General features: G+C 39.5%; 2 protein-coding genes across 5 annotated transcripts in view; one reads left to right on the top strand and one right to left on the bottom strand.

The window, feature by feature from the left end:
* Positions 1-17450, top strand: part of RFC1 (replication factor C subunit 1) — a 33627-nt gene extending 16177 nt beyond the window's left edge. For both annotated transcript variants that reach the window (XM_005490509.3, XM_026795556.2), the window contains 21 exons: positions 467-699; positions 1411-1485; positions 3220-3297; positions 3613-3700; positions 3796-4028; positions 5130-5237; positions 5748-5927; positions 6286-6390; positions 7357-7753; positions 8662-8771; positions 10108-10222; positions 10664-10752; positions 11772-11909; positions 12301-12396; positions 12559-12657; positions 13090-13244; positions 13365-13482; positions 14391-14536; positions 14980-15193; positions 16189-16380; positions 16926-17450. In XM_005490509.3, the coding sequence (XP_005490566.2) occupies positions 467-699; positions 1411-1485; positions 3220-3297; positions 3613-3700; positions 3796-4028; positions 5130-5237; positions 5748-5927; positions 6286-6390; positions 7357-7753; positions 8662-8771; positions 10108-10222; positions 10664-10752; positions 11772-11909; positions 12301-12396; positions 12559-12657; positions 13090-13244; positions 13365-13482; positions 14391-14536; positions 14980-15193; positions 16189-16380; positions 16926-17027 (3071 nt within the window). In that variant the 3' untranslated portion in view covers positions 17028-17450. The remainder of the gene's footprint in view (positions 1-466; positions 700-1410; positions 1486-3219; positions 3298-3612; positions 3701-3795; positions 4029-5129; positions 5238-5747; positions 5928-6285; positions 6391-7356; positions 7754-8661; positions 8772-10107; positions 10223-10663; positions 10753-11771; positions 11910-12300; positions 12397-12558; positions 12658-13089; positions 13245-13364; positions 13483-14390; positions 14537-14979; positions 15194-16188; positions 16381-16925) is intronic.
* The window catches only part of WDR19 (WD repeat domain 19), a 40091-nt gene continuing 29502 nt past the window's right edge, over positions 17247-27835 (bottom strand). The window contains exons 30-37 of one of the 3 annotated variants that reach the window (XM_014269500.3): positions 26425-26521; positions 24237-24361; positions 23513-23594; positions 22744-22894; positions 21271-21394; positions 19528-19604; positions 18765-18885; positions 17247-18001 (exon numbers count right to left, since the gene is read on the bottom strand). In XM_014269500.3, coding sequence (XP_014124975.2) covers positions 18771-18885; positions 19528-19604; positions 21271-21394; positions 22744-22894; positions 23513-23594; positions 24237-24361; positions 26425-26521 — 771 coding nt within the window. In that variant the 3' untranslated portion in view covers positions 17247-18001; positions 18765-18770. Of the gene's footprint in view, positions 18002-18764; positions 18886-19527; positions 19605-21270; positions 21395-22743; positions 22895-23444; positions 23595-24236; positions 24362-26424; positions 26522-27835 lie in introns of those variants that run through there. The other 2 variants (XR_003381213.2, XR_001332946.3) reach the window with 2 other exon arrangements.

The raw sequence follows: 27835 nt of genomic DNA on the forward strand, positions 1-27835 counted from the left end.
AAAGCCTGTGTTAGCTGCTTTGTTGATGAGTACTATAAAGTAATAAAATAAATGTGCCTTTGTGCATCACATAAAGTGTGAAGGAAGAGCTGTACTGTACAATTTGACATTAATTAAGGTGGGAGTTCAAATTTCATTGATCTAGATATTCTGTTTATTTTCCTCATTTAAGAAGGGAAGGCATTCCTTGTGAACTTGCCTAATTGAGAGGTAATGTGTGAGCAGAAGCAACAATGTTGTGTTGTTATTTCAGTACTGAATCTGTTCAGACTCGAGTTATGCTATTCAAGGTGTTAAATGCAATGTGTTGTGCAACTCAGCCTTTTTTTCAGAAAGCTTTGGAGTGCCTGATGCATTTTTTTAGGATTTGAGGTGATGTAATGTGCCAAAATAGTTCTCTTGGCAGTTCTGTTATTAGAACTTGAGTTCTGTGTACCAGAAGTAATGGAATTCTCTTTGTGTTTAGATGAAGATGATGATTTTGCCAGTAAAAGAATTTCCCTGAAACCAAAGGAGAACGGGACGTCAGGGGTTGGTTGTCCAGGAATAAATAGTGTGAAAAAAGAGGAGGTGAAACCACAAGCTAAAAGCAAACCCCTCTCTCCAGTGAAACAGACTCCCACCTCTGCACTTGATTTCTTTGGGACAAGGAGTGTCCAACGCTCAGAAAAGAAGCTGGTAGCAAGTAAAAGGAAAGAGGTGAGTACTGGTGAGGTTCCTTTAGGCTGCTTTGTGTCTGATTGCAGCTCAGAAGTGCTGAAGTGCTGCTCCTAGCTCCTGTTACTCAGTATGAGCACTCACATAGAAGTTGAGCTCTCATGATCCATCTGTGTGTGCTTGTCAAGTCCTCAAATACAAGTTTTGAGCAGTGTTTCCATGTTTGATAAGATAGCACAAAGTTGAAGGTAGTATTTTCTTTAGTGCCCCTTCTCAAGTGACTTTCCTTGAAATCCATTCAGTTTTCTGAGGTTGTGAGTGGAAGGGATACCTTATATTTGAGGGTGGAGGGCAGGCCAGGAGAGGGAGAAGGTTGTTTTCCCAAGCTTTATGGGGCACATATTCATGGAATAACAAAGCACCAAGTGAAAGTATGGAGGAACTTAAAAATTCCCAGTGCTGTTATTGATGTATTTTTCAAGTGGGGTAACTGTGATAGCTTGAGAGATTTTTAGCATTGTTTGAAGAGTTGAGATACTGATATTGTAGCATGGTCTTGTTTTGAATAACAAAATCCCTTGAAAATAGCCTTGTTTAATAGTGTTTAGGTTAGAGAGCTGGAAATGAATGTTGCATGTCTCATTCACAGTCCTTTTCTAGAAGCACACAGAAGGAATCTATATATATGAAATTATTATAATTGACACAGTAATGGGGTAACTGAGTAATTGTTTTTTTTTTTCTTTAATATAGCCTTCACAGAGCAGAGACAGCACACTAAATGATGAGGCCATTGCTAGGCAACTGCAGCTTGAAGAAGATTCAGAGGTAAAACTCTACAAATTTAATGCTCTATATCAAGAGCAGTTTAACTTAAAATTGGTTTTCCTTAGGAAGTTAAGATGGACTTTTCAGGTATGCTATAACTAAACGTAATAAAATTCATCAATATGTGCAAGCCTGGTCACACAGTTATTTTTATAGGCATTATATCAGTTATGTAAATAGAATGTATCACTTAGTCTGGATAGAGAGAAGATAGATTTTCTCTGTCTGTGCAGCTGATCTGCTTCTAATAATCCTGCCTTTCACACAGAATTCACTTTCTGCTTCCTCATGTTTTGATGGTGTTATGTTTTTTTTTCATTCTCTGGAGTAAAAAATTAAAAGTCATTGCCATCCATGATCTGTCTTACATGTCTTTTAAATTTTCTTATAGTTGAGAAAAATGTGAATGGCTCTTACATGTCTTAAACTTTCCTATTTGAATCAATACTACTATGAGGGGAAGGTACACATATTTACTTGCTTTTGGGAAAACTTGATTTCCCACATATATTTGTAATATTGAGTATTGTTTGAAATAAGTAGATTGTACAGATAAATCTGCACCTCTGAAAGTAAGGATGAGAGAGAGTGAATCCAGCTTTACCCTACTAGAAAGTTAAACAACCTGTCAGGAAAACTAAGATGATGTCTTTATTTGAATTGATCTTATCCATAACAGTTGGAGTTTGTGTGCACCCCAGTACTTTGTATCAGGGGTGTCTCTGCCTCAGTCTGCTTTGCACTGGGTGCTCTCTGCCCTTTCCCTTCCTCACTGTACCCAGGGAAGGTTTCACTGTATGGACACATACCAACAATGTCTGTGGCATACTGGTTTTATAAAGTCATCCATTGGGTTCTTAGAGCATGGCATGTTGGATTTCAATTATGAAAGTAATTTTGTGTTTTCTTGTTGAAACAATGGTCAGTATTTATTGCCAATAATGAACAGTATTCATGAATAGGTTTTCCCCAAGGTGCCATATTGCACAGGAAAGGTAACCAAAGGATCAGTTATCAGTGGAGATGTCAGGTTTATGTTGTTAAGTGAAATAAAAATGAAGCCAAACTGACTTTGATGAGGTTTTTTTACAACTAATAAATAACTCTCACAGATGTTGTGTGCTGTTTGTTTTTACTGGTTCTTCCATCAGAGAAAATCACTTGTATAAGTAATAGAAAGTTAAAGTATATTTGCTTCCCTAAAGTAAATAGAACTGACACCAAGAGCAGGGCTAAGGGCAGTAGTTAAGTTCTCCAGAACAGAATTTTTAATATACATTTTTTGGTAATAGTAAATGAGAATAAAGCATTCATTCTGGAGATACTATAATTTTTAACAGGCATTGTTACTACTTGTCTTTTGGGACTGCTTTTGATAAAGCCAGCAGGTTACATGTTGCAGGCTGTTTGTTGTGAGGTGCAGCCTTCAAAGTTTGATTATTTAAAATAAAAGGTACACAACAATTAAATATATGAATGAAGAACTCATTTGAAAACAGCTTATACAGGCATAATAATGTTTCTAGTGCAACAAGTCCATTTTTCTCACTAGATTTAAGTAGTCTTGCTTTCTGGGGGAGACAAGTAATTCTTCAGTGCTGTTTCCAGAAATTTATTTGCCTCTGATAGGACACCCTTTTTCTAGCTATGTGCTCACTTAAGAGTTTTTGTAAAAATACACTAGAGTTAGAACTTGTTTGGCATTAGCCTAAAAATCTTTTTTTTTTCTTTCAGCTGGAGAGACAGCTGCATGATGATGAAGAATTTGCTAGAACTCTGGCCATGTTGGATGAAACACCACAGAAGAAAAAGGTTGAATTCTTTTTAAACTTACACTTTTAGGAGTTGCATTGCTGGGAGTGTCCTTATTTATACACCTTTGTTTTCAGACTTCCATACAAATGCATTAAAAACAGCAGGAAAGTGTTTTCATGGAAGCAGCATACTCACTCTTATACTGCCCTCCTGGCTTCTCCTTGCTCTGTAAAGCGTGTCCTGCCTAATCAGACAGTGTGTGCTGGATGCCTCTGTAGGGATGGTATTTAAGTTCCAGTCCCAATTCACTGAAGAGTGTTGCTGTGTCCCTGGGACACACATCCCTGACTTTGGCATTGTGTGTTTGCTTAGGCTCGGAAAAACACAGAAGGAGAGCAAACAGGACAGAGCATCAACAGCAGCCCCAGTACAACAGCAGGGTGCAGGCAGTCAGAAAGAGGTAGGACAGAAAAACTGAACAGCATTGCACTAATTTATAATATTAATGAGATACATTTTTGTATATGAACTCTTCTCCCTCTGCCTCCTATCAAGTGAAAGCAACAGACTCAGCTGGTGCAGCCACGAATTACGCTGCGAAGCCACCAACTAAATCTGAACAGTTGAAAGGTTCTCGTTTGCCCCCACAATCATCTCATGGTAGAAAAGAAGAGATTGCTGAAAAGGAAAGAGATGCTCAAAATTCACTATCAAGAGGAAAAGCAGCTTCAGGGAAAGAAGAGAAGACAACACCAAAGAAGGAGAAAGTTTCTCCCAAGAAGACTGAGGTAGGAGCTATCAAAATTACTTTAGATGTCTTGGTGGAGTTTGCAGGAAAATAGTTTTCATTTATTATAGGTGTCACTGTTGTAACTTGGTGCTTTGAATCTCCTGAACATCTTTTAAGGTTTTGAATTCTGTTAAGACTGTAAGTTCCTTCCTTACAGCAGCTGTAAAACTAAGTGGAAAAAATAATCTGGCAAAGTGTAAATTAAACAGATGAACGACCTGAGGTTCTCTAATGCCCATTAAGGTGTGCAGGTACACTGCAAAATCAGTTCTGTGCTTTCTCTTGTTTAACTTGGCTGGAAAATGCAGAATGCAGGAATTCGGAAAATGCAGAACGCAGGAATTCTGACACTTAGTGAGTGCAAACTTACTGATGTCACACACCACTGTGTGTGGTGGCCTAAGGATCTCTTCTGTGGTTAAAATGATGGGTGGCATTGTTTAGGTATTTGTATTTCTCTCCCTAGTCTCCTATTTTTTCTTATTATTGGTATGCTATGTAAGAATAGAATTTGGGGTTTTATATCTGATTCAGTAGCTGTATTTGTTGAGCACTGGCAGTTACTGGCAACATTAAAATGTACTTCTTAATCATAGATTATGAAGTACCCCATTTTGACAATTAAATAGCAGTTGTAATTAGAAGGGAGAGCCTTCACCTCCTTTTGAGGTGAGTTTTTAACAGTTGTTTGCTGATTGACAAGCTTAAGTGTCTCTTAAAGTGTACTTCATAGTATTTCTACTTTTATATCAGTGCAGATCACAAATAGGATGTGCATTTAAAGTGACAATGTAAGAGTTGAGTGAGCGTGTATATGTGCAATAGGTGAATCTACAGAAACCTGCCAATAAACAATGGATACATATTTTTCAAACTCACATTTGTGAAGTATTTTTAAAAGGAACAAGGAAAAACACCTCAACACAAGCACCAAAAGGAGAACAAGATTCAGTATTGCATGATAATAGATTAAAAACAAGTGGTAGAACTTGGTTTTCCTTTGGTGCATGAAAATGTCTTAAGCTGTGAAGCTTGCGTTTGTTTTGCTGTTTTTCTATCTGTAATATGTATATAAGTTTTTTTTCCTCTCCTGACCCAGTCTATAAGTCCTGAGGACTCTGAAAAGAAGCGAAACAACTACCAAGCTTACCGAAGCTTCCTTAATCGTGAGGGCCCCAAAGCACTGGGCTCCAAAGAGATACCTCAGGTAAGCTTGGCTGCAGGATTCTATATATGATGTGGAGTGTCTGGTAAACCTACTGCTGTAAGTAGTGTAAAAAATATCAACTTAATTGTTTAAAGACTGGTATTTTTTTTCCAGTAGGAAGAATGTATTAGAAAACCATAAATTGTAATGCTAAGCAGTGACTAAGTAAGGAAGTGTACTAAGGAATTTGTACTCAGATCTTGGTTTAGGAAGTCATGATCATTAAAAATAGTTACTGGTATTAAAGTTGAAAATTGCTTTCACTCAATTGATTCATATGCTATGCTTGAAGCACGGAGTGCTGCAAGTATGGTCAGGCAAACAATGTATGGAGTTTGTTGGTTTACCCATTGGAACTTTTAGAACTATTACCTACCTAGGTACGATAGTCTGATCTGTAAAGTTTCATAGGGTACTTGATGTGGTAGAGGGTTAAAATAGCTGATGGTTAAGAGCTGTTTGGGTGAATTGTATCAGTAATGGCATTTTCTGCAATGCTCTGGTGCTCAGGGAGCTGAGAACTGCTTGGAGGGGCTGACATTTGTGATTACGGGAGTTCTGGAGTGCATTGAGAGGGATGAGGCCAAGTCTCTGATTGAGCGTTACGGGGGAAAGGTGACCGGCAATGTCAGCAAGAAAACAAATTACCTGGTGATGGGCCGGGACTGCGGCCAGGCCAAGTGTGAGAAGGTGAGTGGGCTCCTGCCTGGCCAGAGGCAAAGTGCAGCTCAACTGTTCCTCTCTTACCTGTTCATTTCCAGTATCCCTGCCACAGAGTGCATCTTCAAAATGAAAAGTTGCCAAGTGGCTTACAGCTTTGTTTTGTTTTTACTTCTGTGCATACATACAACACACAGAGATGTCTATATCTGTGTCTATATCTATGTCTATATCTATGTCTATATCTATGTCTATATCTATGTCTATATGTCTATATCTACTCTTGTTGTGTTCCTAGTCATAGTTTTTTACTAGAAAACACTTTGAAATTAATTACAGAAATCCTAATATAATGTGATTTCACATTTAATTCTTTCTTTTGCTCCAGGCATCAGCTTTAGGTACAAAAATTATTGATGAGGATGGTCTGTTTGATCTTATTCGAACTATGCCAGGCAAAAAGTCAAAATATGAGCTGGCAGCTGAAACAGAGGTATGCTTTTTTTTTGCTTTAGTTTGGTTTTAATTGAAAGGAGTTTGTCTTCTCTTCCAGTAACAACAATCATCAGTTTGACCTTTTAGGTTAAAAGTGAAAATTTTTTGTTTGTGCTGAAAACAATGACTCAACTTGGGAGCTAAAGATTATTTTCATGCTCTGACATTATTCTGCATTTTAGGTACCTGACAGAGCAGGTAATTCCATCTCCTTAGATGGTATTGGGTTGAAACAAGGAGTATTCATTCATTTATTCTCTGGAATAAGTAATTGTGACTGATATCACATGGTACCCAGACAGGCCCAGAAATACGTAAACTATTTGTATGCATAACAGATCTTTTCTTTATGTGGTACTTGAACTACAGATATTAAAGGGATTTTTTTCAGGCAATACCAAAATAGAGGTAACAAGGTTTTTGTGCACATCTAAATTTAGCTTGTAGTGGCTAATAGAATGTTATTAGAATCTCTGTTAGCTCTAATGTGTGGTGCATTCATTACAGACATGACTTATTGATGCAAAGATACCATTGGTGTCCCAGGGAAAAGCAACTCTGAACTTATTAGCTATCACTTATGCTCCCTTTGAATTGTTTTGGGTTGAGCAACTTTTGCAAGTGTTGTGCAAGAGTTTCAAGGGTGTCTGACCCTTTTGTTCCAACCTTAGAGTCATCAGTTTAGCACTGTAGGATGCCTCAGGCTTTGTGAATTAGGGGACTCCTTTTGGAATGACAGAACACTTCCCACCTCTTTTTTGTGGGTTGTACTATGGAACTTGGTGATGTTGTGTTTAGCTGTGCTTTATTTCTCAGAAAGTATTTCTGTATCTGCTCTTGAAGTTTTTTTAATCAATACATAAGCTTTGTCACTTTCTAAGCACCCTGTAATTGCTAAAATAAATATGCTGTTTATTTACTGTATTTTTCCTTTAATTTCTTTTTAATATTTTATTTTCTTAAGGCAAAGAAAGTGGAGTCAAAACCCAAAAAGACACCAGAGAAAGCTGAGGCTGGGAAAAGGAATTTTAGCCCCTACAAAAGGGAAGCTAATAATAAAAAATACAAGTCTACTCCTGAAAAAGGAGAAACCATCAGATCTGTCAAGAAAGAAACCACTGCTGTTCGAAAACTTACGGACTTCAAACGTCAGACTGTAGAGGAGAAAGAAGCCCCAAAACCTAAGGGGAACTTGATTTCTGAGGTTAATGAAGATGGCACAGAGAAATTGCTGTGGGTGGATAAATATAAGCCTGTATCTCTTAAGGCAATTATTGGACAGCAGGGTGAGCAGAGCTGTGCCAATAAACTGCTCCGATGGCTCAGAAACTGGCACAAGAACACCTTGGAAGATGGACAAGGTGACTGGCCTGCTTAATTTGCTCTGTGTTCTTTCATGGTAATCATGCTCCTTGGTTCCCTGGGCCACTGAGGGCCTGGGTGGTAGCAGAGCAGCTCTAGAAATTGGGAATAAGGCTGCACTCAGATGTGTTTTTAGCAGCAGTTGAGCCCGAGGTTTTTTAGGTGAAGTAGTTGTTCATTTACTACCCACCTCCCCACCTGAAAAAAGAGCAGAAAAATGTGTCTTAAAAGATTTTTTTCCCCAAGTCTTGAGTTTTCATTTTTACAAAAAACCCTAAAATATCCTACTGTGATGTATCTAAAAATGGTCTTGTGTTGAACCTACTGTTTTCTTCTTCAGCAAAAGGAAATAGGTTAGGCCTGGCCAACACTGAAGAAACAGGATAACAGTGAAGATACAGGTCTAAAGGGCTGCTCTCATGTGTAGGGATGAATTGGCAGGTCCTGCATCTGGCAAGAAGGGCATGTGTCAAGTAGACAGTTGGTCATCCTATAGACAGGTTTTTCTGTGTTTAAAAGAGGGTTTAAGTTCAGCTCTAGTAGATAGTGGGATTTTGTATGGGGCGTGTTTGAGGTTTGGCTTAATTTGTTTGTGGTGGTGTGTGGGTTTGGTGGTGTTTTTGGTTTTTTATGTGTATGATATGGTTGTGAGGAAATTACATCAATAACACTTTTTGATATTTTTCAGTTCAAAATCACTGCGAGTTGTAATCTGCAAGCTGGTTTAAGCTGCTTTTACCTGGGTAGTTAGGATGCAGCTGTGTGTGCATCTTTGGATGTTCTTCTTGGTCCTTAAATGAGGAAAACTTGCAGTGATGCGTGATATGTTTAGGAGCATGCAGTTTGTTTTGTAATGACATACCTAGGTAAAACCTGAATTGTTTTAATTTTTTTTTTTTTTTTTTAGCAAAACCCAGTAAAACTGGAAGCAAAGATGATGGGTCAGGCTTTAAAGCAGCATTACTTTCTGGTCCACCTGGAGTTGGTAAAACTACTACAGCTGCTTTGGTTTGTAAGGTGAGTTCACAGTGATGGTTGTTCCCAACACTTTTTTGTTACATATTAATTCTGAATCTGGATACAGGTACAGTGTGCAGGTGGGTGTGCTCTGAATGACAGGGTCTGCTCTCAGCCAGGTTGCACCTGCTCAGAACAGAGTTACAGGTGAAAATGTGTGACTGTTTGGATGCCTTTATCAGGTCTGAGGTGAGAAGGTACCAATGGATGTCTGCATTTCTTTCTGTTACATTGAGAGGAAACATACCCCACAGCATGTTGAATAATAGGAAACAGTTTTCCAAAACTGTGAGCATTTAGCACTAGTTCTGCAAGTTGGAGAATATTTGCACTTAGTGGGAGTCCAGTTCTGGCAAGCTTTTTGAAGGGCTAAGGTCATGGTTTTTAACAGTGAGATATTTCCCAGATTTGTTCTAAATTGAAATGCTACTTCAGGTTGAGAGAAATTGACAGGGCTGTGTGTCCATTTCTAAAGTCTGAATTTAGAAATCTGTTGTATAGAGAATCCTTAATCCTTTTCTCTCCCTTCCCCCACTGCATGTCTTTGAGCTCTGTGCCAACAAGTTGATGCCACACCTAGAGCTAGACTAGAAAAGGTGAATGTGCTGTCTTGGGCTCACTTTTTTTCCTCAAAGCATGGTCTTTTCTGTTTCTGTTTTCCAACCTGGCTTGCTCTTAGCTGCCTCAGGAGTCTACGGAGCATTTCTCTGTGCTCCACAGGAAATGCCAGAGAACACACCAATGCTGTGTGTGCTCAGTGCTGTGTTCTGGCTGCCTCTGGCAGGAGAGTTTGCTGATAAAGGAGCAGCTGGGTTAAGCTGTGTCAGGGACTGACAGGAATATTAGTGCTGCTGGGGGAGTCATGTGTTTCCTGTTGGTCTCTTTCCTGCAGCTTTCAGAGCCATGTGGTATGTTTCTTTGTTATGCAGCTGGAAATACCATGGAGCTTTGCCAGCCTTGGCTCACAGCTCTGTTTCTATCCCTGCTGGCAGTTCTGTTAATCTTCCAAAATTTAAAATGTGCCACTGACTCCAATGGTTCTGCATCCCCCTCAATTAAAACAAAATTAAAACTAATCAAACAAAAAACCCCCTAACAACCAACCAACCAACAAACCCAAAAGAAACAAACAAAAAACCAATTCAAAAACCACAACAAAAAACTCCACCACAAAACAAAACAAAAAATGTCTCTTTTGGGTCTATCTGTTCCACACATGGTTAAAAGTTTTTTTTAATTTTAGAGAAAATGAGTATAAGGGGAGAAATTAATTAAAGCTGTATGATTTGTCACTGATCTGTGTTCATGTTTTATGTGGTTTGTGTGTTTGGATCAGGAGCTGGGGTATAGCTACGTGGAGCTGAATGCCAGCGACACTCGCAGCAAGAACAGTCTGAAGGAAGTGGTTGCTGAGTCACTGAACAACACCAGCATCAAAGACTTCTGTTCTGGTGAGTCTGTTGCTTGAAGCAGACTTTTGTTTTATTAAGAGTCTGCTTAGGGGAAGGACAGAGCTTCCTTATTGCACAACAATGTTAGGAATTTACTTTGCTTGTCTGGTGGAGGGGCCTGGCTCTAATAGGGATGGGTTCATGTAGTAAGCTGTTATGTTTCTTCTTCAGTTTAGAATTAAATCCTGCTACTTCTAGAATGAGTTGTTAATCTGCACAAAGTACTCAAGAACTCTGCAGTTGCTCCTCTGTTCCATGGGACTTGTTTCTAAGAAAATAACATGAGGTTATAGTCTGGTCTGTGAACATAGATTCATGTGATCAAGTGGCAGAGCCACCACCTCAGTAGCCTAGGGTGGTGTTATCTCACTTAGCATTGGGTAAAACTCTGAGCAGACTCCTTTGTTCTCATCTCATTTTCTTATCCATATTCATTTCCAGGTGCATCTTCATCAGTTAGCGGGAAGCATGTATTGATCATGGATGAAGTGGATGGTATGGCAGGCAATGAAGACAGAGGAGGGATTCAGGTGAAGCCACTGTAGTTCCTAGCTAATGTCATTGCCAAGAGTGTGTGTCATATATAGCACAAGATAGTCCAGCCACTCTGTCCTCAGCCCATGGTCCATGAACAAACTCTGCAGAGTACAGTCTGACACGTTTTAGAAGACTGTTTTTTGTGTAAGAGTTGTGCCTTGGTAGATGGGGGGAAAAGGATATTTGTGTAGAAGAAGCCTGGAGTGCTGAACTTGAGTGTGTGCAGTTTAGAACAGGTACATTTATCCTAAGGGGTCTCCAAGGTGACATCTCCCTGCAGTGGGAGGCTCATAGTCTGGCTGTTGCTCTTTTGCATAGGCAGTAACACTGAGTAACTAACGTGTGGCATAGGCAGCAGCACCCTTTCTTCTCCTCAGTAGCTCCAGTTTTAGCTTCTGAGGATTTCCTAGAGTCACGTGCAGTACTTTGGTGCTAAAGGCCATACAGATTTTTAGTTTAGATGCAGGTATTTTCATTGTAGGAATGAAACTGAACTGATTTTCACCTTCACTAGAGCTAGCAAAGTTTGTTCTGGTAAGCCTAAAAATGATGAAGCCTCTTGGAGCAGAGATGAGCTGATCTTATTACTTTCTACCTTTTCATTCTTTGTGGCAGGGTGCAGCCAGAAAGCTGTGTGTGTCCTCTGGGCATAAGCCAGGTCAAACTGCCCTTCGGAGAAATGAGTCTAATTCTGTAGGTGGACAGTTGTGCTCTGGGCTATTGGTCTTCATTGCTTCTTCAAGACAGTTCCAAACATAACTGCTGGAAGTAGATAGTGGAGGTGGGTAGGCAGCAGGTGTCTTGCAGCTGAACAGAACAGGAAGTGGAAAAACGTAGGTGAGGGGCCAGGTTTGCACTGTGTAGAAAAGTGACTACAGCAGGAGTGTTGAACTTGGCAGCTGTCACGGATCTGATTTAAGGCAGGGACTAAGGACAGGCTGCTTGGTATGACATTCTAATTGTTCTCATGATGCAGGTTATCTGATGGCATTGCCACGTGTTTAAATTGCAGGAGCTGATTGCTTTGATCCGGCACACGAAGGTTCCCATCATTTGCATGTGCAACGATCGCAACCACCCCAAGATGCGCTCCCTGGTGCACTACTGCCTGGACCTTCGTTTTCAGAGACCTCGGCTCGAGCAGATCAAAGTAAGTGGCTGTGGCTGTGTGGGCTGCACTGAATTGCCATCAGGAACTTCAGTTTTCATGTGGCAAAGTTTATTCAGAATTGGATACACCACTTCATCTCAGTGAGTAACTGCTTTTCAGAATGAATTGCCTGAGTTGCTCTTCCCAAAGTCTTTTGGATTTTAGATGTCTGTCTTAAGAATATATCCAAAATTGGTTTTTATAAACAAACGTGCTCTTTTTTACACCAGTGGTAAATGATGGCTTATGATTATGAGAGAAAATTTCAGCTATATGTGCTTTAAAAATTTAGAAAAATATGCAGTGTTCTTTCATAGATGTGTCAGTATTTTCTGCTGGGGCAAGAACTCATAGGAATTCTCTAGTGACCGTTTCCCAATTGTGATTACAGGGTGCCATGATGTCTATTGCATTTAAAGAAGGTTTAAAAATTCCCCCACCTGCTATGCAAGAGATAATCCTGGCAGCAAATCAGGACATCAGACAGGTCAGTACCCATTCAGCATTAGTGACCATTCAAATAGCAGATTATGTACATTGAATTCAAAGTATTTGAACAGTATTCTTATATATAAAGATCAGGCTGTTACTGCTGGAGTCTTCCATTTAAGTTCTATTATGCTACAAAATTGTAAATTTTGTTCTTTAGGTTTTACATAATCTTAATATGTGGTGTGCAAAAGACAAATCACTGACTTATGATGAGGCTAAAACAGATGCCAGCCGAGCCAAAAAAGACATCAAACTGGTAAGTGTCAAATACTGGATTGGCTTATACTGTCATATTCTGATGTAATCACTTGGCTTCATAAGCATCATTTGAACTGAAACACTGAATAAAGCCTAGGTGCCAAGAGCTATCACATTTGCCACAAACAGTTGAAGAGTAGTATATCCAGGACTGAATATAAATTTTGGTATACTCTTCTCTTACATAAGATGCAGTTATGAAGCTCATACTTCCCATCCTTTGTTCTCTGTTTAGGAGATAATTCTCATAATACCAAAAATAAATTACAGTTCTTAAAACTGGTAAAGTTCTAGGGTGGAAATACTGAATGAGGAGCTTGTACTGATGAGTGGAGATACTTCTGGGTACTGATTTTGTTGATACTGTGCTGTGTTTTACTTTTTGTGTTAACCTTCTAGCTGCTGACTTCTTGAAATGCCATTTATTTAGGGCCCCTTTGATGTGGTCCGGAAGGTTTTTGCTACTGGAGAGGAGGCTGCCCGTATGTCTCTTATAGACAAATCAGATCTTTTCTTCCATGATTATTCACTGGCACCTCTCTTTGTCCAAGAGAACTATGTGCATGTGAAACCAGCTGCTGCTGGGTGAGTTACTCCAAACCTTAAATTGACATAGGTTTTTGTGACGGGGAGTCAAAGTAGGCTAAAACCTATCTGGATATTTCTGCCTTGTAACAAAGTCAACTTCATTTTTTTTTTCCCCAGAGGTAATTTAAAAAAGCACTTGGTGCTCTTGAGTAGAGCAGCTGACAGTATATGTGATGGTGATATAGTGGACAGACAGATTCGTAGCAAGCAGAACTGGAATCTTCTTCCAACACAGGTGAGCACTTAACACTCATTTTATGTTCTTCAAGGGGCAGGGGGAATGTCCAGTGTTAAAGGTGGATCTGTGGAAATTGGTGTTTCAGTGTAGTTATATGATCTGTACAGTTTGTACTTCATGTAGTTTTTTCTGTTCCACTGGTGATCAGTAGAGTTTCCTATATCCATATTGTTTAGCCCATGCTGCAACATGAAATAAAGTCTTCTGAAATGTGGAGAAGGGGGACAGTCACAAAGCATAGAAGCACATGGTGTGGATCACTTGTGCTGTTACAAGCCTGCTAGCTCATGGGTAGGATTTCGTTCAAAGGACAGAGGACTGAAACTTGGTCACTGTACTTCTTTTAATGCTCAGTGAAACACTGACAAGACTTGTGCTTAAAGAATTATGACTGGCATCAGAGAATGCATTGTAGGTGAAGTTGGAAGGCACCTCTGGATGTCATCTAGTTCAGTACAGGTCCAAAGAGCTGTGTGCTTAGGAACAGAGCTGACTTGATGTAGATTGCAGTGAAAGCTCTCCTTCACCATGTCTGTGTGTTGGAGATCACTTGTCTGTGTGAAGTCAGCTATTTGCGCTCTAAAGTGGACATGAGAAAAGGCCGTGTTTTGGGGGTTGTCTGGTTTTTTTTGGTTTTTCTTCTTTTGAGTTTTGAAACCCAGATAACTTCACAGATATTTTAAACATGGTAATAAACAGGGTGGTACAAGGGATGAAGCTGTAACCTTAGAGGGATTGACCAGAAATAAGCAATTGAGAGAGTTCTCTTACAATAAGCTGTTTCCACTGTGGCCCTGTGTCAACCACCCCTCTTCCCTGGGGACAGTGAAGGGCAGGACAGTGTGTCATGGTGTCCATGAGACTTCCAGTGTGATCTGAGTTTGGCATGTGTGTTACTTTTTCAGGCTATTTATGCAAGTGTTCTCCCAGGGGAGCTGATGAGGGGTTACATGTCCCAGTTTCCTGTCTTTCCCAGCTGGCTGGGGAAATTTTCATCCACAGGCAAACACGATCGCATCATTCAAGAACTGGCAATGCACATGAGTCTCAGGTAGTACTGGCATTCCTCTGATACAGTTCTTTCTTGTGCAGCTCATTACCTACCATCAGTTCCTTGCTGTGCTTGCTGCAAATAAGTGACACGTTCATGTGTTCTGTGAATGTGTTCCTGTGTTACTGGTGACACTTTTCTCAGTGCTTAATTTGTACAAGTCAATCACAAGTACCTTGCATTTTTCTTTTTTCCCCTGAAGTTGTTTCTCAGTTAGAGATGTGTTTCCCCAGACTGTCTGGTGTTCAAATACCTTGCATTGGTTATTCCCCAATGCAGATATGGCAAAAGGAATGGCACACTGTAACTTGCAGTTTGCTCTTAAGGCAGCTGATTGTTGATTTGCTGAGGGCCTCCTTACCTATTTGTTCTTGTCTTTAGAAGTCAGTGTTCCTGGTTGGACAGATTTACTTACTCAATACTTTATTTTCAATTTGACAAAGAACTCAGACATGTAAGAGGACGGTAAATATGGAATACTTGTCGTATTTGCGGGATGCACTTGTCCAGCCCTTGAGAGACTTTGGAGCAGATGGTGTACAGCAAGCTATAACATTTATGGACTCCTACTGCTTGATGAAAGAAGATGTTGAAAATATCATGGAAATAAGCACGTGGGGAGGCAAATCCAGTCCCTTTTCAAAGCTGGATCCCAAGGTAAAATTCAACAGTGAATTTTTTTTGTTTTCTTCAGTATCTTAAAAAAAGAAATCCTAGAGTAATTGCTATGGTATGGATGTGCTTTGGAAAGGCTGAAGTTGGTGGACCAGCTTAACCATAATTAACAGGGCTTTGTGAATCAGCTGTGAAACATACCACTAAGTTCAGGGCTAAGTCCTAAAAGGTAATCAGGCTGTGCATCACTCAGGAGTCTTACACTTTTTGTTCCTGGTGTAAAGGATTACTAGGAGTCTGTTGTGTCTTGGGTATAGAAGCAGAACACAGGAAGGACAGGGAAAGCTGGTACCTTTCTACAAGGAGGCTCTGGCTGTAAGGTCTGTGTCCTTCAGGCACAGCCCTGCCTGTCTTACCATCCTGCAAAGGAGGAGGGACACAGAGCTGCCTGTGTTCAGAGCAGGCACTGCCTTCAGAGGCTGCCTGGCAGCTTACACCTTTCCCAGTCTGTCAGACAGAAGTGCCAGACCTTGTGTGCTGCTCTTCCAGCACCCAGCCACTGCACTCCAATGCTTGGGCCCCTCACCTGGTACAAGGAGCGCTTAAGCTCAAATTGCTTTTACAAACTAGGCAGATGTGATCTGAAAAAGATCAGGTGCTCATGGAAAGAGAAGAACCTGCTGGTAAGTAAACCTACACTACTATCAGGTATTTTCCCCTAGTGTGAATGTGCTGCTTAGTCTGGCAAGTGTACAGTGCTGCTGAAGGGGGCTCTGGTGTGACTTTGCTGAAACTGTTGTAGGCCTGAGCAAGCATCTGAAGATACACACTTTATTGAGGATTATGTGGGACTTGTTTAAAAGGAGCCTTTGCCATACAGCTCTGAAATGCTTTCTGTGTCCTTTTGAGAGTGTCATCTTCTGTGTATCTTTGGTCATGCCTTTCCAAAGGAAAGCTGATGTAGAATTTCTCAGTAAGTTGCTAACAATCTACAGCTCCTAAACTGATACTCAGTTTCCTTCCTTCCACCCTGCCAGGTGAAAGCAGCTTTCACACGTGCCTACAACAAAGAGGCACACCTGACTCCATACTCACTCAGTGCTGCCAGGGCATCCAAAAGGCAGTCGGCATCTGCAGCGACCTTAGAGCTCAGTGAAGACCTGGCTGTGGAAGAGATCCAGTCTGATGAGGATGAGCAGGACACTGTTGACAGTGATGCAATGATTAAGGTGATTTAATTTCCTCAGTATTAAACAACCTCACTGAAGTGTTGGGGCTTCTTGGTTTGTTTTTAGTTACTTTTCTGTGACTTCTAACATCATCTTAATGAATTAAGAAAAAAAATCATAGAAGTATTATACAATCTCTCAACTTTTAAAATTTTAACTGGTGGTAGTGTGGAAGAGTCTAAGTTACTTCCATCCATTGTCTTATGGTGGACCAAAGTGAGACATCACTCTAAATCTAAAATTCTGCATCCAATTCCAAAACTTAGTAATATTTCAAGTGTTGATGAGGATAGTGCCAGTCGCAAGGAGCCACTATATGCCTGTGCCTGTGTTTCCTACAGATAACAATTCTAGTAATACCTTTGTAGGTATCACCAAATGGGGACCCTTAAGACTGAATATGGTAGCCTGTACTCTCTGTGGCATTTAGAAACTTCACACCTGAAAGGGGAGGGAAAGGGGTGGCTTTTTCCTTAACACTTGACTACATTTTGACTTAAACTTTTGTCAGCTGGATTTTAAACTGTCTGTATTTCTGTTTGTAGCAAAAAAAGGTGAAGTCTTCCAAGCTGCCAAAAAGAGAGAAAAATGAGGAAACAACAAAAAAAGAAGGGAAGAGAAAAGAGAAAACAAGGCATTTAGAGTAAAACCTTGCTTTGGACACAGCTTTGCATATCTAACTTCTGCCAGGAACACGAAACCTGCAGTGCTGCTGCTGGGAAAGCAGAACCAGTGCGTTGGAAATGCTCCTCTTATAGAGGTGCTGTAGCTCTTGTGCTCTCACCCTGCTGTGCTTACTCCTGACATGGTACATGTTACAAGCTAGAACTTTATTGTGCAACGACACCAGGTGCATGAACATGCTGAAAATGTCATGCTCAGTTACCTGGCATTTCTGCTGAGTCTTCCTATGACTTCACTGCTTTTTTTTTTTAATATAAATCCCCTGACATTATGTGGTGAAGTCTTGTAAATAGTACATGATGCAAAAACTCCCATACATAAATGGCTTATTTGTACATTACAGAAATTAAGCAGTATATAAAATTACAATAAAATGTTTCACAGGATTATTTTAAAGCTTTGGTTAAGTTCATGGAGTGTTCTGTCCTGTTCCCTCCTTTATTCCACACTTTTGTTTTTCCTTTACATATGTGATATGGCATTCCTCTTTTCCTACAACTTCCTTTTTGTTCAGTTAGAGACACAGAAAAATAGTGAGGGATTTACTTCCAAAAGCCTATACTTGAATAAGTTATACCTTTAATCAAAACCAGAAAGGAATATTTAAAGAGTAAAAAATGTTTAATTGAAAATATTCATAACAGTTCAGAACGGATACTGAAAAAGAAAACAGTAGGGGGAAGTGTTTTTTGTTCCTGCCACTCATATTACAAAGATGGCCCTGTGGTTTGTCTTTGGTGCAGATGAAATGCAGATTTTGTTTGTAATAATTATCAGTTTTATTGCTACAGTAAACCAAAGTACAAAATTTATCAAAAGCTAAATAGTTACAAATATCACAAAATAGAAGTGACATGGCTGTTATTAGGCCTGGGGAAGAGATGTGTGATGTAGTGATAGAGCTTTCCTCGCTGCTTGCCAGCCAACACAAGCAGTTCTGGAAATAAACAGAGGTTGTTAATTATATTCTGAGATACTGTGATAACAGATCAGGAAAAATAAAATAATCTAAAAATTCCCCAAAAGAACTTGAGTACATTACTGTGACGTACAGCTCAGTTTTCACATAAGATGTTTGCAATAGTAAATTGCAATTATTGAAACTATTAACATTATTGAAGAACACTGTTAACTCATTTTCAGTTACCATTAAAAAAACCCAAACAACTGAAGTCCTGGATCTAAGTCTTTGGTATAGACAGAGCCATGCTCTCATTCTTAGAAGGATGAGTATTTCAGGCCAGTACTTGCTGTTATCCTGGGATAGATTCTGTTAAATAGGCAAGATCATGTAACCTGCATTTTAGATTTGCTCCTTCCAGTTAATGCCCCTCTTGCTCTCTCTCCCCCCACACTTAAACCGGTGCTGGAAGAGCTGGGGAAGTGTGGATGATGCTGAGATCTTCAAACTATTCTCTGTGCTACTCAAGCACACCTGGTGTTCAGGAACATGTTCCAAACCACAACAGTTTGGGGATGTTAATGTAGTCATAGAGGTAAACTGAGTTAAAGCACAATTTAACAACCAGGTAAGTTGCAGTAGCAAAACCTACTGATGTTTGCATGCCTGAGGGCAAATGCGAACATCAGATAGAACTGGGTCTCAAGTTATCTGAGGCATTGACCCAGGCTCTAGGAAAAACTCCAGAGCTGTCTAGAATGAACCCTGTTAAGTAAGAAGTACAGACTGTAGGCCATACCTGAATTTACTGGTCCTCGTCTTCTAGTTTGAGGTACTCTGTGCAGTCATTTATTTTCTGAAGATCAGCAATGTTAATCCTTTCAGAACACATGGGACACACATTTTCAGTCTGTAACAGGCTGTTTTAAAGGAAGGGTAACTGGTCAAAAGCAAATTCTAACATTTTTCAAAGGAAGTTGGGCCTGAGGCACAAAGCCTAGACCAGAGTTCTGACCAGTGCTTGTAACAGGTGCAGGTCAGAGCAATGGCTGCTTCTGTCTACGTTTTCAGCATTTGAGAACCACGAGGAAGGCTGCCGTTTGCATTTAAACATATAACAAAGGAGGTTTTGCTGATACTGGAACAGAGCTATCCCATTGTCACATGTGATTATGAGGGACAAGACATTTTTGCTGTCTTAGTCTGTACCCAATTCTATGTGCACTTTGTTGGTTTTGGTGATTGCTGGTGTGTCTGTGTTCCTGCCCTCCCCCCATCTCAGGCCTTCTTCCTGGACAGAGCTGAGAACTTACCCAAGCTCACCATCCATCTTCATTACTGTTCCTGTTGGAGCCCTGCATCCCTGGCCCAGTTCTTTTATCATATCCTATCATTTTGGTCAGCTTTGAAGCAAAGTTCTCTGAGAGTCTAAGGTGCAATTACCAAGTAAGGGGAATTCTTCCACCCAGCCCTATTACATGTTTTTAGTACCAAATGATCCATTACCTGCTAAGACATGAAGAAACATTGGAATACTGCAATAGAAAAAAATCCCAACTTACTTCTTGAATTCTGAGTAGAGGGCAGGAAAGTCACAGTGTGGGCAAACTGTCCAGTCATCGCGCACCATGTGCCGGCCCTGCAGACAGAAAGTGCCGGTAACTGAGGGGCAAGTGCTGCCTGCCTGCAGAGCATTTCCTTTTGCACCTGTTATGAGAAAGCCTCAGCAACTGAGTTCTAAGATCTTGAATTAAAAGCCCCACATAGTGTTACTGTAGCTTGATTACAGTGTAAATTCTGTAACTAGAAAAGGAGCTCTCACAGATGCAGTATCATTTGCATTCCTCTTTTTAAAATGGAAATCTAGGAATATACTGAATTAGAGTGTTTAAAATTCTTCTCGTTTGGCAATTCTAGAATGCTATCTGTAGATCTGTACCCAGAGCTGTACTTAAATCTGCTGGCATTTTTGGTGTTGTATGTAACATACCAAAAATGCCCCCAAGAGCCACAGCACCTGAGCCCAGTAGGTCACATTCAGCACTCATTTGTGAGCCTGCCTGGCCTTTGCCTCTTTACTCTACACTTTCTTTTTTTTGCTACAGTGTACTAGTTTACTTTTGATAGAAGGAATTTGTATGTATCTTTTTAATACTGTAAAAAAACACAGCAGCACCTTGACTTATACTGAGAGATTTATGCTCTAATACAATATGCAACAGCAGACTCTTTTGACACTGACTCTGGTTTGATATTTGAAAATGCCACCGTCCTAATATCTGCAAACTGTGACATAAACAAACTGGCCAAGATGGAGCCTAAATAAATCTTGTGTAACATACATTAACATGTACCTTGTGTTTGGCTCATAAAGTTCTATTTAAAATCCTTTGTTTTCCTAAAGATATTACTTCTAAAGTATACCTGTCATCTTATTCTGCTAAACCAATAGAATAAAAAGACCCCCATATAATGGATATTAATTTTTTTGTGAGACTTAATTCTTTAGTTTTAATAATGAATGTTAACTCAACATTTGTTCCCTGTTCAAGTAAGTTATCTTTTTTTTCTTGCAATTATAGTATAACAATTCACATGAACCCAATAAAAACTATATTACTTATATAGTAGCTGTACAGGAACTTCCACCAAGAATGTATGCCATCCCTACATTTTCTTCTCATTTCTGTAAAGATAAGTATTGTGAGAAATGCTGAGGTCACTGCCTGAAGCATTAGCATTGGATGCACTTAATTTCCCAAAAGAGCTTTCTGAAGTTTTGTTGATTTTTTTTGTTCGGTTGGTTTGTTTTTAGTTTTTTTTTTTTAAATTTTAAGTCTTGGTAGCTTAGGGGACGTGAGCTGTGACCTCCACAAGCTCTTGTACATGGAAAAGGAAAGAGGGACTTCTGTAAGTTCTCTGAGCACTTGAGCCCCTGGGCAAATGGCTGAGCTGGGAAGGCAGCAGCAGCAGTAGACTCTGTTCTCCCAGCTGCACCAAATGTGTGTGCTGAGGATTCCTGGTGCTGCATCTGCTTTCTCAGGAAGCTGAAGTCTCCCAGAATGTCTTCCTGAATTTACTGGCACCCTCCAGTGTCTGCTACTTGTAGGTAGTGAGTGAGGACACTCTTACAATAGTCAAAGACAAAAAGAAATTTGGCAACAGATTAGAAAAACCCATAAATGCATAAAAATATCTGGCTTGGATCCACTAGCAAACTGAAGAAGTTCAAATGAACTTATTTTTAGAAGGGAAAGCAGCTTTGCCTTTACTGTCACAGTGCAGAAAGCAGGGCAGGCACTCACAGTTGCAATGCAGTATGGAAGGTTGTTTTTACAGCTGGGACACAGAAGTTCACACTCTGGGAGCTGGAAAGCACAGTAGGGACAGGCTGTTGTTGGCTCTTCTGTCTCAGTTGTGTCCCGACGTCTGAAACATAGATACAGCTGTGAATAAAACCCTCAAGCTGTTTGAACTTTAAAGCTGGTTTCCAATGCCTTTGATATTTAGCAAGTGTTCTTCCTTTGAGTTACTTGCATAACTTCCAGCTGTTATTTTACATTCTATCAGCTCCTTCCTTTTAACTATCACCCAATCTTCATCACAATTATGTCAGCTCAGAAATAATAGATAACTTTCCATTTAATTAGAAACACCACTATCTTTTAAAAGGTGTAACTAATCCTAATACTTTACAAGATTTCAAAACTCAGAGTCTATATGTACTGACTATAAAGTTATGGTTTCCTTATTTCAGTTTTTCTGTGGCGGGACCACAAAGAACGGGAGTAACGAAAAACTGGTTTCATGGTAAGATCATACAGCTTCTAACTGCCTCCAGAAAGGCAGAAGAATGAAAGAATTTCAGAGAAACACCATAAAAACCAGTATCCATAAAAAGCTATGTAAGCTGAGACTCTTTAGGTCCTGAAAAGATAAAACTGATAGAAGGGAAATAAATCAATCATGTTTAAAATCATAAATTACACAGAAAAGGGTAAATCTCTCCCAAGAGGAAAACCTACAAGGCCTTAACTAGCTAAGACCAGTCTTGACACAATGGAACTTGTTGTAGGAATCAACTATCATTAAATATGTACATTTAAATTAAATATTAAATATTTCGTTTAAGCAGAGTGATTGGATAAGCTCATGCAAAGCTTACAGACTTCACAAATAAATACCTAAAGCATCAGTATGAGCTCAGCAAGTCCCTGAGCCTTGGTTAGAGACAAGTAGAATAAATGACAAAAGTGTTACATATGCTTGCCCTGCTGTTCTACTATTACCTATGCTTCCTCCTCTGGCAGAAAATATTGACTAGGATCAAAACAAAACTTCAGATAAGGAAGAAAATGCCAGGAACTGCAGGAACTCCTATATTTTATTTGCCCTCCCCTTCTTTTTTATCTTAGCAATTTAGTCATCTAAATCACAGATGAGCACAATGCTGCTGCTGTAGTAGCCTGTGGTGGATTCTGGCTGTGGATTCTCAACTAGAAACCAACTAAGGCTCTGTGGCTGCACTTGTGTGTAGGGAGAAGATGGAAAACACTATTGCTGGTCAGGAAACATTTTAAATACACATTGCATTTAAGGCTTATCACATTCAAAGGAAGTCTTTAAATCTCAAAGAAGGGTGGAAAATGGTTCTTAGGCTTTCAAATATAAGACAGTGAAATAATGTGAAAACACTCTACAGGCTTTATGAGCAAAAACATAAGAAGTAAAAATCAGTAAAGCCTTGAAACTGTGTGCATTTGATTAACATCACTCACCTGACCATTGTTTCAATTTTCTTTTTGTATTTTGGATCTATTTTACTCCGATACTCAGGTCTCATCAACATAGCAGCAAAACTGAAGGCTGAGTTTTTCAATCCTGCTCGGTGACACTCAATCACAGCTGAAGTCAGGATTGGCACAATATCTGTCATCAAATGAAACAATTATGTCAAATATTTACCAATATTAATGTTTAAAACCTTTAAGCTAATACAGCTAAAAAAGTACTGATGAGAAAAGACTATTTTTCTTCTTTGTCATGGTACACAATTGTACAATATGGGGCATTCCTGGAACCATCTACAGGAAAACCATGGTTTCAACTCTCACTGCCTCACATTCCTGAAGCTCAGCATGGCAGCAGGAATGTTCTGATTTTAGCCATTCCTCCCAAATCCTGTCTGCACTCTTTAAAGCCTACTTTTTAGTCTACATTTTCCATGTACCCAAAAATAACTTTTAAAAAAGATCGATTAAAAATTGGTGATGAAGTCCCAGAACCAGTCAGTTCATTACACACAGTCCTGAGAGTGTGTGTGGCTGAGGCTGCTCAGTACTGCAGTAAAGTGAGCACAGACTGAAGTGCTGGTGAGGGTCCCAGCACTGTGTATGGGAGAGCTGCCTGGAGGAGCATGCAGAGCGCACTGTGCAGTTACACTCTGTTGTTGCCCACAGGACCACAGGGGAGGATGAACCTTGCAGGGCAGTGCTGATGAATGAGCTGCCCCCTGTAGAGCACAGCTCCTCTGCTGTCAGCACTCACGCGATGGGAACTTGCTGATGTTGTTGGCCACACGTATGAGCATCCGCGCTCCCTTCATGTGATCACCACGTTTCACGTGAATCTGGAACACAGCACACAAACCACATTTACTGCAGCCATGGGGGACAGGAATTCCTGCAGTCTGCTCCAGCCATGCATCCCTCCTGCTGGGAGCTGCATGCCAACAGCTCCTTCATGAAACTGAGCAGAGCTGAGTACAGAAGGGACCAGAGACCTCAGCATGGCCCTTCCCCAGTCCTTCTGGCCTTCAGCCCAGCACTTGCAGCTCTTGCCCCACTGCTGGTAGAGAGGGAGGCCAAAGCTGGCTGTAGGAATGGATATCCTGATGGGCATCCATGGGTTAACAAAGAGAAATCATTTGAGCCCCTGCTTAACTTCATTTACAGAAAAGCAGTGATCTACTTATGGATAATAACCTCAAATACAACAACAGCAACAATAATAAATAGTTGTAGCATAGTATTTGTAAGCACGAATGCAAAAGAAAAACAGGAAGCCATATGTAATTTTCAATTATTCAGTATTTAAAAAAAGAATATGCAACTCAAAGAGGCAGAAACAACTATGGATTGTCCTCCTGAAGCTTGCTGTTGGCATGCACTTGGATTCTGTGATGCAATCTATACGACAATATAATTTATGTACACAGAACATCCATACATACAGTTCAATAAATCAGACACTGCAACTTACACATCCTTACCTTCACTAAAACATAGCTGTGTAGAATCATAAGGTTTGTAGCCATCTCAGAGGAAATTTTAATCTTCTGGGTCTTTAACTCTGAATACATACTGAAAAGAACATCACGTGCATTTCGATAGTTTCCTTAAGGAAAAAACCCCAACAATTAACAGTAAATTTAAATTTTTCGTAACAATACCTTTACTAATGAAATATAGGGAAGCAGAAGTTATGCTGATCCTTTGAATAAAACATTGCGTGACAATTTCTTTGGAAAGCCACAAGTAGTTGTTTGTCACAATATCCTAAACAATATCAGCCAGGAAGTTTAAAAAAAAATTACACTAGGAGAAGTAATCTAAACAGTAGCAAAATATATATGATATATAAATATGATGGCAATTTACATAATGAACTTTAAAAGTGGAAGATGTTTTTAGAGCATTTAAAGATTTTTTTTTTGTTGTTGTTGTCCTTCAATGTCAGATATTCAAAAGCCACTTTTTAAATATTAATTTAGTATACTTTAACTTGATCATTTACTTTGGCAACTCCTTGCCTCTGCAACCAAACCCAAAAACCTGTCAAGGGATAGTTAAAATCTGAATGTTATTTCACTAGGTTGTACTGTTTCAAGGTTATGATCAAGGATTGTCCTGAAACCACAGGATTTCATTTAACAATCAATGTAGCTGAAATCAAGTAGTGTTTTGCAATTAGTCTATTCTTAAGATGTTTTTTTCTTGTTTTGTTTTGGGGTTATTTTGCTGATTGTTTTGGGATTTTTTGCATTCATAGAGGCTGAGGAAGTCATACTTTTCACAGCTGGAGGCATTTAAAGGAAATTCTAGTTATTTCAGCAAACATTCTCCTTTGCCTCCCTGTATTTCTCTATCAGCAGATGTTTTCACTCTACAGAGCAATTTGTAATGTTTTGTTATACACTACAATTGAATCTAACTGTGAAATTTGTGTGAGACAGCTAAATATCACTTCAGAATTAGTTGCTGGAAAACAACATTATTCTTTTATATTCTATTGCTGACTCTCAATATAATACAGTCTTAAAATCACGTGATTACATAAAAACAACTTCAAGCAAAACTGCACTTAAAATGGCATTCCCAAAGAAAAATACCAAGCAGCATGACTTAAATATTATAATTAGATGGATTTTTAAGGAAAGAACAAACTATATTGGTGCAGATTTCACAATCAAGCTCACTGAAATCTGCTGAAGAAAGAGGATGCTGATGCAAAATTGTCTCTCCAGAAGAAACAGTTAGTGCAAGATTGGTGCTTTTGATGAGACAAACATGGTGCTTCTTATTACACTGTTGCAGAACATATTTATGCTACCAGAGAATATGAAACACACCATGGGATACTGCATTTTAGATACAAGTTTTCAGATTCAGAGATGCTAATAAATATTTAAACCCTTGAGCCTTTGCATTTCCTGCTTATATAATTAGCACAAATACATTATTCACTTCTATGATGGACTGGGAGATTTGCTTGCCAAGGATTTCAGAGGTTTTTCCACTCCTTAGCCCAGTGCTGAGGAGCAGCCAAGGAGCAGCCCATAAATGTTAATTTGCCTGGGTTATTCCCAAGACTGCTATTTTTCCTCTATAGATTTTTCTTTTACATAATTGAAATGAGAAGCAAGCAGTGTTATGGTAGGGTTGTTGCCATGGCTACAGAGGAGAGTGAATAATGGAGGTGGCAGCTATTTTGCTACTGGCCCTCTCTCTTCCTATTTTTTTCTAACTTTAGCAACCCAAAACCAAGCTTAAAGTAAGCATATGTCTGGTCCTTCAACAGAAATCAACTCCTCTGCCAATTTTCTACTGATAAAAGATCAGTACCAACCCAGAAACCATATGCAGAAATGGCAATTCTATGACCTGTAGTAGACAGAAAGGTAAAGCCACAGGCTGTCTCAATCCCTATGTTTACTTGAATGTATAAAGAACACAGATATTTTCCAGAAGTTTCTTTTCCCCCCAATATTTAATATAACAGTGTGAGTCCACAGGTATTCCCCAAGTCTACTTCCAAATTCAAAACTGAACTTGAATATGATTAAAAGCACCAGTACATGTCTTCTCTAAGTAGAATTCTACACAAATAACAGCACCCTAAGTAGGGCACCTAAGGAGGCAGCATGAGAGTTGCCATCACATCAGAGAAAACAGACTTACCTGAACACTGCTCCTCCCTGGCAATTATTATGGCAGTTCTGGCAGCATCCCGGTGCTGCTTCAGGGCCATGTACAAGCGGAACAGGTACCTGGCATCCTGAATGAAACCATACAAAGGAATTAGTACTGACCAAATTCAAACTGCTGTGTTCCCTTTCTTGACTTGCTCATGCCAGCAGCACACTCTCCAAAGAAAGCAGACGAGCTTGCTCCAGGAAGAGCTCTCTGTGTGAACCCCAGCAGGGCTTGGCTGCTGCCCAGGCACAGAACAGCCACGGCAAGGGCCCGAGGGAAGGCAGTGCTGGCAGGGGCTGGCCAGGAGGGTGCACAAAGCCACAGACCACCATGCACACAGAGAGTTGTACATGGGGAAACCAAACAGCTCCAGCTCTGTGGGCATTGACAGTGCCAGAAAAGAACCCAGGGACTCCTTTTAGAAATAGAAGTCTTGCCAGAAATGCTTAAATTGTGTTACGGATCTGGATGCAGACATTGCTTAGTGTGGATGCACATGACAAAATCTGGCCCCCAATGAATGTATTGTTCTGGGACCAGATGGTGGACATCCAAGAGAACTAAAAAATTGAAAATCAGGGCACAACTAGCTGAATAAGACGCATAAAATTTATGATTTGCTACACCAGGAACTTTTGATAATTATATAACTCAAGAATGGCAAATGCAGCAAATAGTTCACCCAAAACCTGGCAATCTAACAGCAGGCAAATTAGTGAAATAATTTAAAAACAAAACCAAAAAACAGGATGGCAGTATTGCAGAAAACAAACATGAGTTCTATTTTTGTAAGTGTACTCAAATGTCTAGAAGACTAGTAAAAAAAATACCAATGAGAGAAAGAATTGGTCTTTGATAACAAATCAGAGTTTGCTTGGTTTTGAGAAAATTGGGATTGAGGAAATCCTCAAGAGGTAATTCCTAAAAATACAAAATAAAATATAGGAATAGAAAAGAAAGAATAGAAAAAAAGTAAATATAAAAATATTCTATTTATTGCTATTAAATAAGTATAAAAAATAAAAAGCAAAATAAAATGACCTTGCTTATGTTGAAAAGGAAATATTAAGAGCAAAAAAATTGGATGAGTGTCACTATTTTATATCATTAGCAGTGATTTCTAAAATGGGGTCAATAAAAAGTAAAGCCTGAACATGATAATCTTATAACTAGTAAATTGGAATTAAATCAAGCTAAATATTGCATATAATGGTATGGTTCCAACTTAAATACAAAAATGAAAAAAAAAAGACGACACTTGCAACTTTAAGGAGAGCTTAGCAAAAAAATACAAACCAGCCAATTCTGCAATATAAGTAGTAAATCCAAACACTTAAAGTGTGTATTCTATGTTAAAATGGTATGAAAATTACTACAACAATAATTGTATTAATCA

The sequence above is a fragment of the Zonotrichia albicollis genome, chromosome 5, assembly GCF_047830755.1.
Source record: "Zonotrichia albicollis isolate bZonAlb1 chromosome 5, bZonAlb1.hap1, whole genome shotgun sequence".
Lineage (NCBI taxonomy): Eukaryota > Metazoa > Chordata > Aves > Passeriformes > Passerellidae > Zonotrichia > Zonotrichia albicollis.